Source organism: Gopherus evgoodei, chromosome 2 (genome assembly GCF_007399415.2).
Source record: "Gopherus evgoodei ecotype Sinaloan lineage chromosome 2, rGopEvg1_v1.p, whole genome shotgun sequence".
Taxonomy (NCBI): Eukaryota; Metazoa; Chordata; order Testudines; family Testudinidae; genus Gopherus; species Gopherus evgoodei.
The window spans coordinates 132,703,001-132,715,326 of NC_044323.1; the positions used below are offsets into that span (position 1 = coordinate 132,703,001).

At 41.0% G+C, this 12,326-nt stretch overlaps 1 protein-coding gene across 1 annotated transcript in view; it reads right to left on the reverse strand.

The window, feature by feature from the left end:
• CTNND2 (catenin delta 2) overlaps positions 1–12,326 on the reverse strand; it is a 1,223,799-nt gene that overhangs the window by 532,444 nt on the left and 679,029 nt on the right. Inside the window, 3 exon segments of the mRNA XM_030551717.1 lie at positions 4,021–4,087; positions 4,089–4,138; positions 4,609–4,643. Of these exon segments, the coding sequence (XP_030407577.1) occupies positions 4,021–4,087; positions 4,089–4,138; positions 4,609–4,643 (152 nt within the window).

The following is a 12,326-nucleotide window of genomic DNA, read 5'->3' on the forward strand; positions in this document are numbered from 1 at the left end:
AAGGGCTACAAAAATGATTAAGAGTGTAGAATAGATTCCATATGAGGAGACATTAAGAAAACTGGGACTTTACTGTTTGGAAAAGAGACAACTAAGAGGGGATATGATAGAGGTCTATACAATCTTGCATGGTGTGGAGAAAGTGAATACAGAAATGTTATTTGCTTCTTCACATGACACAAGAACTAGTGGGTCACACAATGCCAGTCCACCTATAGAACTTATTGCCAGGTGAGCTGTGAAGGCCCAACTATAACGGGGTTTAAAAATGAATTAGATAAGTCCATGGATAATAGGTCCATCAAGACTATTAGCCAATATGGTCAGGGATGCAACCCTATGCTCCGAATGTCCCCAATCTCTACTTATCAGAAGCTTGGAGTGGATGACAGGTAATGGATCACTTGATTATTGCCTATTGTGTTAATTTCCTCTGAAGCACCTGGGATTGACCACTGCTGGAAGACAGGATACAGAGCTAGACTGACCATTGGTCTGACTCAGTATGGTAATTATTATGTTCTTATGCCCTTCCTCAGCTCCATAGAGGAGCTGATACACCTTAGTCTATAGATCATCCTGTAGGGTTGGTAGGTTATATCTGATCTGGGTTGATGTGAGATTGTGGCGATGGATTTATATCAATGTGAAAGATAGGAAGGGTGATCTCCTGGCTAAGGAACTGGACTTTAGCTCAGGAAGATTATGGTTCAGTCTCTGCTACTTCACAGCCTTTCTGAGTAACTACAGGCAACTCCATTAATCTCTCTGTATCTGAGTTCTCCAGCTGTAAAAAATAAGTGTATCATTATGTGCCTACCTCACAGGGATGTTGTCGAATTAAATCCATAAATACTCAGGAGGCATTCAGACACTGCTGAGATGGGGTCATTTTAGTACCAAGACAGATCAATTTGGTGAACTGGCTTCTTTACTCAGAAACCTGGCACTGACCTTTCCCATTCTGCATTACCAATTTGCAAACCAGTCTGTCAGCAGTTACATCAACTGTGCACACTTGTGTGAGAAAGATTTCTGTTCAGTTAGAAAATCCACAAATACCAAGATACATCCATAACTTTTAGAGGAGTGTGGAATAGAGCCAACAAAGTCAATGCACAAGACACCAGTGTGAGAGCTTGAGACAGTGTCCACCAACAAAGTGTCAAGCTGGACTGTGAAAGAGACCAGTGATTGCTCCTGTGCAGGATGACTGTCAATTATTACATTTCAACAACTACTTTACTACATAATGACAAACTGATCCAAAAGACTAGCACGAAACAGAGAAAACATTTTTGCTGGACTCAGCTAAATATTGGTTTATTGAGGTGGGTGGGCATGGGGAGATGGGCGTTGGGACAGGAGCGGCCCTCAGATCTGCACGCTCTTGTTCCAGGCACATCACAGTAGAGGAACTCCCAAGAGTAACAACACTGTTCTGAATCTGCCAGTCTTTATACCTTACATATATCCAATGGATTCCCTCCTTACAACAGCCTGGGAACTTTTAAAAAATAAATGATCACTGCACTCCAATACTTCAGTCAAATAGTTATCCAGACTCACCATCAGCAAAAGGTAAATACCAGAACACCACAGTCAATTACTTATACAGCTACTACCCCTCATGATTCCCCTTTCATGTTGTGATATCCATATCCCCTTAGCCATTTTTTCCATGGCTTACATTTGTTAGTACACAGGTACCACATGTGAAGTGATCTTTGGGATTTAGGGAGTCTATTACAATACCTGCCTGCTATGTAGCTGCTTCTCACAACAGCTTCAGAGGGAAGCAGGGAATGTGTAAAGCTGTATTATAAAGGCTGTTCAAAACACAGACATACTAATCCCTCCCCAAGGAACAGCCACCGATAGACTGGATTGTTCTACTGGATACACTCAGGTCAGAGGAGCACATAGTGAAGTCAGTAGTAGGTATATCCTCGGGCAGCCTCTGATATAGCAAATTCAAAAATCTGGCCTGACCAAAAAACATGGACTGCTAAGGCACCTCAGACATATCTTCATTCAGGGTCTTTAGTGAATTCTAGACATACATATTTTTCATTATAAAGGTTGTGAAGTCAAGTACTAAAAAGTTAGGAAATGCCAGTATTAAGGTTGCTTGCGCAACCTTAATTGGCCTCCATGTATGTATGCATTTGATTCGTTTTTAATTACATGATCACCTACTATTTTTCTACAAACATCCCTGCCTCATTCAGTGCACAGGATGGATGGTTTAATATTTAATATTTAGTTTTATCTTCATTGTTCAATACATTGACCTAGGCTTATTTACTGCACACTAACCCAGCTCTGAATACAGAATTATTAATTCTTCATGGGCTTTTCTATGGTGCTCATCACTACATATCTGAGTGGCTGCACAAACATTAATTAGTTTATTTTCACAACAGCCCTGTGAGAAAAGGGATTATTATTATCCTAATTTTACAAATGGGGAACCGAGGCATAGCGAGATTAAGGTCAAAGTATCCATTAGTTGGAGTACCCAATTTGAGACACTTAGGATCTGATTTTTCAGATTAGTTTACCATTATATAGCACTTAATATGCACAGTTGCCACTGACTTCAGTCATAGCTGTGAGAGTACAGCACCTGCAGATCAGACTCCAAGCTCTCCGTCAGACATCCAGAAAATGAGGAACACACAATTACTGACCAAATGTGAAAAGTCTAGTTTAAGTGATTTTGCTCAGCATTGCACAGAAACTCTGACACAGAGGCAGGGATAGAATCCAATTTTCCAGGCAGCATTCAGTTACTTTAAACATGAGACCTTCATTTCTCTTCCCGCTGTCCCTTGCCTCATTCACTAAACACCTTCCAGCTTCTGCAATAACTGAATCTGGAGTCCTACAGACTACACCCTCCTGCATTCCCCAACCCTGATTCATCCCCAGAGAAAGCCCAGCCTGTGCACTGGGGCCTATGGAAAAAATAGTATGTTATGTTAATTAAAGACTGTATAATAATGTATATGCACAAGGGGAATAAATTAAGGCTAACTTCCTGACCTCTGTGTTCGACATCCCAGTCAAGATCTCCTAACCTAGCTGGTCCCAGTCAGACTTCTCATCCCTATCAAAGTCTCATTGCCCAGCAAGATCTGATCTCACACTGCCAGTCTCAGTGTTCCCCTCAAACTGCTAGTCCACACTCCTCCAATTAGTCCCTGTTCCCCACTTCTGGCTTCTCAGCCAATCTGTGTCTTTCTCCAACTGGGGAGACTGCCCCCAGTGTTTCCAAAGTGGTTGAGGGCAGGCCTGATCCATAACTAATTTGCAAGCAGCTGGTTATGGCAAAGGACCCAGCTACCCCACTGCATAGGTCTGAAAATATAGTTTGACCATTCAGCACCCAGCCCACCTCCTTTGATAGATGCCCCAAGGTGCTCCGGGGCTTTTGACAAGTCCAGCCATCTCCTTTGAAATCTGTCAGGATGCCCATTACCTGCTCTCACTCATATTGAGGGCCATTTCTTGGGTTGCTTGGAGTCATGTAATCTTTTGCAAATTTTAGCTTTATTGAGTAGTTCATAGCTGTGTGGTGAAACTGTGACAACAGACATTATGATGGTTGCCCAATTGGAATACAATTATTTTGGTGCCTTTGCATACTGTAATCCTATAGGTTACAAGTCTTCTGGTATGACACTGAAATCTTTAAATATGACCTTCTTGGACGTCACAGCTATACAATATGAAGGGATATATTCCTTAAAGTAACAGTTATCAAACTATCTGCTTTTTGTCCATAGCTTCTGAAGTGCTTGGAAGCTCTTTACAGATTGTAATCCCCATAAGGAAGTAGGTAATAAGCATATTTACAGATAATTTCATTTATATTGCTTGCTGCCAGTGTTGACAGATGAAATGAGAAAACCATTATGACACAATGTACTTTTATCTTAAAAGCATAAAGTACTCCGAATAATGGTTCTGGATTCTGGGTCTCCAGACAAAGAAAGGCAAGTTCCTGGAACTTACTTTCACTAGTTGAGTAGTCCTGTGGATCAAGTATTCCTGATTCCTGCAGTGATCTAATACAGGAGTCCCACCAGCTCAAGACCAGTTGTGAGCTCATCCTCTATAGCCTTCTGACCATCTGTAATAAAAAATTATAAAAAATGTTAAAGATATAAAGAAAATATAAAAGATTAAAAACAATGACATGGAACCAATTAAAATTCACAGCTAGTCAAGGGAATGGTAACTTTTAAGGTTAATTTTCAAAGGAGGCAGGCCCAGAAAATGCACCTATATCCATACTTTCAACACCATCCTTTAAAAGTATGGTGTTTGCTATCGATAAGCATATTGAAAAAATCAGGTTTAATTACTGAGATTTTTTCACACTGATCACAATCAGAAACTTGTACACGACACTCTCCTGTTCTACCATCTGTGTCAACACCAATTACTGCCACTTCTCTATGGGGATAATTAAAAAATAATTTTAATGCAGGCTAGAACATAAAATCCATGATTCTTCTAATTCTTTGTTACATTTTGGATAAGATAGACATTACTGGGGAAATATATGTAGATACAGAATTCATCGAAAATATACTTTACCTTGCGTTTGCCAATGAAACTGCTCTTCTGTTGAACTGTAAAAAAAAATTAAGTAGAAATTAGAAAAGAAAACAAATCTTGGGTAACTTATACAAACCCCCTAAATTCTAGAAAACAACTCAGTAGTACAGCACAACCACTCAGATTTAAACGTACTCTGTATAATGAAGCTGATCAAAGAATGCTAAACAATAACTTTCAAGTCAAATATAAAATGTGTTAATTTCCTATAAATATTTTAAATATTGATAATTTGGACAGCATTGAAAATAAAAAAAACAGTTCTGATCAATTATTGACATATAAAAGATTTAATTATAAATTGTGTCCTATCATTTTAAATAATTGAATTAAAACAAAAACAAACTTTCAAAAGACAGCGCTTCTGCCTTGTAACGTTTAAAAAACCTCCTCTATAACTGCTCTCTCTGCACTCCCTCCCTTCATTTTTATAAGAGGAAAAGGTTTGCTTTAAGAAATGAAGGCGTGTCTTTGAAAAGATATATTTTATTTTATTTATGGATTATGGTCCTGATCCTGCACTTATGCACATACTTAACTTTACTCAGCTGTGGAATTTCAATGAAGTCAATAGAACTGTGTATCTGAGTAAAGCCAAGCACACAGATAAGTGTTTGTGGCATGAGAGCCTAAGAATGGAGTATCTTTTAATTTTAAGAGCATTAGAAACATTTAGGAAGCATGAAGTTTGAACCAAGACTAGAACAGTCATGTGCAATTCAGCTGGAATTTTCAGGACTTGCAGTTATCATTCTTCTCCCTGCATAACTCCAGGTGAAATCAATGGAAGTTTTTTGGTGTTGATCAGCCACGGGGATTTAGCTCTGTTTAGTGTTGATGTTTAAAATCAATCAAGCTAGAAATGGTGATCACCATTTAGATTATACAGGAATGATAGAAATTCATGAGGCTATACACTAGATAGCATAGGTATATTTTCTGCTGTGGAAGAAAACATGGTACTTAAGGTAAATTGATTAATAATATGTACAATAAGTGCACTTCACTACTATGCATGATCTTTCTATTCCTCCTTTACATGTCAAGAACTGTCAGAAAAGGGTACAATCACTCATGCATCGTTATGGTAATTCATAGATTCCAAGACCGGAAGGGACCATAGTGATCAACATGTTTGACCCGCTGTATAATACAGGCCATAGAACATCAGTATATCTTTTAGAAAATCATCCAGTCTTGATTTAAAAAATGTTCAGTGATGGAGAATCCACCACAAACCTTGATGAATTGTTCCTAATTACATAGGTGTAAAGATTCAACTACAATAGTCACAATTAAAAAATAAAAACTTTTTAGCTGTTACCATTATAGATCTATTTATTTGTTCATGTGAGGTTATGAATATATACTTTTTAATGAGAACATAGATTTTAGAGCTTGAATCTTTTTCCCTGTGCAAAAAAGTGCTAGGTAAATTTCTGAATGCCTTGGATGCAAATTTTTATATCTATGTCCAGAGAGCAAGCATATAGGGAAATTAAATTCAGGACCTTCCTTTTGAAGGCATTACGCTTTTTATGGGAAAAATACTTGGGTTAGGTATTAGCTTTATGTGACAGTGACAAAACATAAGACTGAAAACTGTCTTAAATAATTTTAAATATGTTTATTAAACCCTACCTGATGTTTGAAGTTTATAACTAATACATTAAAAATCATAGATTTCTGTTTTCATTTCCAAACACATGTAGACATCTAACATCTATGACTTAGGGCATGTCTATCTGAAGAGTTAGTACATGGCAAACTAGAGTGTGAATCTACAGCACACTAATGTACCATGCACAACTGTCCATGTGGACCCTGATGCAGTGCACTAAAAGTTCTACACTATGGAATTTTTTTTCTGTGCTTGGCAGCAGGATTCACACAGTTAGTGCATGTCACACTGTAGCACTGTAGATTTACATCCCAGCCTGCAACAAATTAACATATTGTTATTATTAAGCACTTAATATTAATCTAGTACAGAGGATATTCATGCCTTGAGGAATTGGCAATGTAAGGCAGACCTAGGGATAGGAACATGCTGAATAGGTGCCAAAATGCCTTTCATTATTAGGAAACAAGATGGCATCTGGCCCATTTAGTCATGTCAGAGTTAATATTTTCTAAAATCGTCGCCAATTTGGATTACTCAGTTTTTGGTAGCCCAACCTGAAACACTTTGGGCCTGATTTTCAGGAGTGCCAAACATCCACAACTCCAATGATGTCAATGGGAACTGTGAGTGTTTGCCACTTCTGAAAACTAACCCTAAAGTATTTCAATGTACCAAAACCTGAGTTATCCAAAATAATTAATATCAGCTGCAGCCTAATTTGAAATGATCTAGTGGTCTTGGTCCATTTTCCACTGGACAGATGTTCACATAATGACCATCATCATAACTGTTATTAAATAGCTAGATGGCAGTCTCAGGTCAGGGAATGAATTGGTGTGAAGCTCGCATTACCTTCTCTGCCAAATTGGTGGGCAGAGGAAGCATGCGTACAATGAAATATGTAGATAAATAGTGGTTTCTGTGGCTTCCAATCTGGCAGCTTTCATGAGCGCTAAATTCACAAGAAACTTTTACAAATATTAAGTAAAAGGAAAAAAGAAAAGAAAGGAAAATATTGGCTTGGTCTACCTATTATTTTTAAATTAAACGTTGAAAAAAAACACATTTCATTTACCTATCTTTGATTTGTACAACACAGAACCATTCTTCTGTGCCAAGCATAAAATAATCAAAAATGGGAGGTCAAAGAAAGTATAACATTTGTGAGAAATTACGAAAATGTTGCATTTTCCAGTTATGTGCAGGTTTCTCTTCATAAACACTGGAACTTTCACATGTCAAGTAGCAGATTTAATGACAAATGTCTCTCATCATAATGACATAATTTGATGAATTTGTTAAAAGCTTATGCATCATTACAAAGGATATTAATCTATTCTCAGTTTGTGGGGGGGGACATGCAGCGCCACTTTTTTCTAGTTAAAGAATATACTATTTAGATTTTTTATACAGTAAATTCTAATTTCATTGCACATTACTGGCCATTTCTTAGTTACAAGTCAAGACTCCAATCCTACAATTGGATGCATTCATGCTTACCCAGACAAAATCTGATGCAATTTTTAAATTGACAAATTAAAATAAAGCATCCTGTAAACAGTATGTTCTGGCTTTTCTTTATTTATTTTTAAAATTCCTTAAGAAAATATAAGTTTTCCTGCCCCTGTTCTTAAAGGAATCTTTTCATCAAAGAATAAATTTACCAACATAGACATCCACCCTCCAATGAGTTCCACAAGTGAAAAGGTCTGCCTGACTAAAAACAGACCAGTGAAAGTGACTATACACACACGGTGTCAAATGCAAAAAGTAAACATACTTTTTTCCTCTCTCTTTCTTGCTAAGATCTTTCAGTTATAGTTATCGTAGAGTGGCACTGCAACCTGTGTGCCAGTTGCTGCTGCAGGTTGAGTTTTTAATTTGTTTATACATTAGTTTTCATTTTATTTCATGTTATTTCACATTTTCAAAACAAAGAAGTAAAACAAACAAAACACTGGGCTGTAATTATGATTCATTTGCTACAACCGATGCCACTGCCATTTAATATTATTTCTATTTCAAGTTATTCCATTGCATACAAGACAGCCAGTCTATTTTATTATATTAATATGAGATGAAAAAAAATCAAACGTTGCCATTTCAGTAGACAAGAATGTAATTTGTATTTAGTGCACATTTATATATTCTCTTTTTGGTAGAAGATTGTCTTTGTGGCATTGCTTCAGGCAAGTATCTGAAGAATAGGAGCACAAATGCTCAAAAGTGACTAGTGATTTGGGGTGTCTCAATTTTTGAATGTTCATCTTGACACACCTTTAGAATGACCTGACTTTTAGAAAAGAATGATTACTTACCTGTTCTGTAACTGCTCTTCTTCGAGGTGTGTTGCACATGTCTGTTACACTTTGGGCCTGTGCACACCCAGTGCACCGAATCCAGACAGTTCTTCCCCAAATCAGTGCCCAATAGGGCGATGCATGCACTCTCTGGATCAGGACTGGCTCCAGGCCCCAGTGCGCCAAGCGCGTGCTTGGGGCGGCAGGCCGCAGGGGGGCACTCTGCTGGTTGCCAGGAGGGCAGCAGGCGGCTCCGGGGGACCTCCCGCAGGCGTGCCTGCGGAAGGTCTGCTTGTCCTGCGGCTCCGGTGAAGCATCCACAGGCACGCCTGCGGCAGGTCCACCGGAGCCGCGGGACCGGCGAGTGGCAGAGCGCCCCCCCCCGCAGCATGCCGCTGTGCTTGGGACGGCGAAATTGCTAGAGCCGGCCCTACTCTGGATGCTGGTGCTCTCAGATGAAGGTATAAGGTCAGAGATGCCCCGGTCCCCTTTCACTTCCTTCACACCAGAATCCAGGAAGTATAGACTCCAGTGCAGAGAGAATGGGTTGTGAAATGGACAGAAGGATGGACAGAAGGATGGGTTGTGGAATGGACACGTGCAACACTTCTCAAAGAACAACTTCTGGAGAGTAGGTAAGCAACGGTTCTTTTTTCTTCTGTCAACTCCCCTTTAAGTGACTCACAAGGAGTTTGGAAAGGAGAGCTTTGTAGTCCACTGAGCAAAGGTTGCAACATCACTCTCCCAAATTTGGCATCGGCTCTCAAAGCTCAAGAGATAGCATAATGACTAATGAATATAGGTACTTATGAGCAAGCTGCCACTCTGCAAATGTCATTGATGAGCACACGACCCAAGAATGCAGCTGATGCTGCTTGTGATCTTCTAGAATGTACTGAAACCCTTTCTGGTCAAGAAAACGTAGTGATGCCATAGCACAGAGATATGGAAGATGAGATCCAGAATGATATTCTCTGCAAAGAGACAGGATGTCCTTCATCCTCTCAGAGAAAGAAACAAATAGCTGAGGGGACATTCTAAACTATTTAGTCTTGCCCAAGAACAAGGCTAATCCCTTGCAAATGTCCAAAGTATGGAACCTCTCCTCATTTCTATGAGAGTGAAGTTTGGAAGAAAGATTGTTAAATAGAAAGACTAGTTAAGGTGTAAATCCAAAACCACCTTAGTCAGAAATTTAGAATGGAGTCATAAATAAACCTTGTCTTTAAAAAAGATCATAAATGAGGGAGGGGGGTTGTCTGCAACAATGCTCAAAATTCTCCTACTCTCCTGGCTGAGGTAATAGCTACCAAGAATGTTACCATCAAGGAGAGATGCAATAAAGAACCAGTAGCGATACGGCAAAAGGCAGACCTACTAATGGTGGCAAGACCAAGTTTAAGTCACAAGGGAGTGTAGGATTTCTCACAGGTGGAAAAAAACCAGCCTAATCCCTTTAGATATTACACAGTCATTGAGTTAGAAAATACAGTTTTTTCCCTTTATAAGAGGATGGAAAGCAGAAATGATCACCAAGCATACCCTCAAGGGCCATATGGGAAGTAATTTCTCCTTTGGGTGAAGTAAATAGTCCAGTATAAACTGAATGGAAATTTGCACTGTTGCAATCATATAGAGAAACATCTTCATTTCATCATGTAATACCTTGTAGTGGGGTGGTCACCCGCTCCTGCCTTAGAAAGCTTAAAATACCCTGGGGAGAGGGCTGTGGCAGGGAAGGAAAAGTGGGGCTGATTGAGGAAAGCAGCTTCAGCTGGGGGCCATGCCCCAATCAGGCCAAGGCTGCCTTAATGAGGGCCCAGCTGGCCCTTATAAGAGGGCTGGGGCCAGAAGCCAGAGACAGAGACGCTCTCTAGCATTGAGAGGGAGGGACCTGGCTGCAGGAAGCTCAGAGAAGGTACCTGGGGTGGAGCAGTGCTGGGGAAGGGCAGAGGGAGCTGGGGAGCTCCAGCCTAGCAAAGCCCCAGGCTGCAGGCCTAGTTAAAGGCCTACAAAAGAGTCCTGGGGCTGCAGATGGGCAGCCCAGAGATAGGCAAAGGCAGCAGGTCCCAACCTCCTTGCCTATGATGAGTGGCTTTTACACTGCAGTCTGCCCCAGGGAGCAGGGTCTAGATGGTGACTGGCAGTAGCCCACGACTGAGGCAAGGTGAGGATAGAGGGCTGGGGATTCCCCTGGATGGGAGACCCTGAGACTACAAGGGTATTACCAGGGGGAAGCACCCCAAAGACAAGGAGCACTGGGTTCTGGGAGGGACATGGGGGCCCAGCGGCAGCGAGACATCGGCCTGCAGAGGGCACTTCAAGCCTGGAAAAAAAGCTAATTCCCAGGACTGTGACACACCCTAAGAGAGGGTTTTCTACTATTTAATGGTATGTCTGAACCTCTGTGGAACACTTAGTCTTTTGAGGTGTCAACCGCTGAGAATGCAAGCTGTTAGAGTAAGGACGGGAGGGTGAGATACAGCATCTGATCATGGTTCTGTGAACTTACATGGGTGACTTCAGACAGTGTTATTAGGTCACTAATGAAGACATCAGGAGATCTGAGAACAAATGCAGCCTCAGCCAGGCTGATGTTATAAGTATTACTACACATGATCCTGCCTGAGCTTGCATAAAGTTTGGAATCAAGGGTACAGCAACTTGTCTTTCCATGACAGAAGGAATGCATCTGAGACAGATCCTGGGCTGTTCAGTCACATAGCAAACCAATCTCTGATATTCCCCAAGTGAAGATTGATTTGATCACCTCTGTCTGAAGGGACCATTCCTGACTCATGCTGCATTGTAAGGATTCATGGATTTCAACCCTGGTTTACAGAGCCTGGATTAGTATATGTTCCCACAGTGCCACTGGGAGACCATACAGAGCCACAGCCAGGGAGCACTGTGGAGAGTAAGTGCTGCAGGAAGTACCACCCAAGGGAGCCAGTACCCTGTGGTCCTCTGATTGGCCAAGCACCCTATTTAACCCACTGTTGCCCCAAGAAGTTGTCTGGGCAACAGCACAGACTTTGGCCTGCTGCAACTCGTCTCCCAGTCTCCAGTCCCAGCTTGTCTCTGACCCTTAGTCTTGCCTTCTGATTCTAGCCTGGTACTACCTCTGATCTCTGGTCTCTGACCCTGGCCTGTCTCTGACCCCGACTCTCGCTTACTGAACCTGGGTTCTTGTGATTTCTTTGACTCCTGCTCAGTGAGCACCATCTTGGACATGCAGACCCCAACCCAGCTGTGACTCAGTGTCTTACATGAATGCCCTGCTGGGCTGATTCACCAGATGGTTCTGAATGCCTGGGAAAGGCTTTGAGGTTCATGGCATTTTTGAGGCAAACAATTCTAGAGATCTATGGCTTCTTGACAAAGGCAATCTAACCTGGCCCATCCCTGTCTGTTCAATTAGAACATAACAACCATGTTGCTCATGACTACCTGTGCACAATATAGCTTTTGATTTGCAGAAGGTGAATGTGACATGCCAGGTGAATCGTTCAAAGTTCTCAAATATTTATGCAGAGAGAAAATTATTGATCCAACCAAAGTCCCTGTCTCTGGAGGGGCCCCAGGTGAGCTCCCCATCCTAGAAATGAGTCATCCAGGACCAGAGTCATGGAGGTCAAAGTCAGAGAAATTGGGATCCTTTCTCATACATTGGCAGGGTCCGTACACCAATCTAGAAATGACAAGACACTTGCAGGTACATGAGTCAGCAAGTCCAGTGGATGATGAGAAGGACAGTATATAAACTTCAGCCA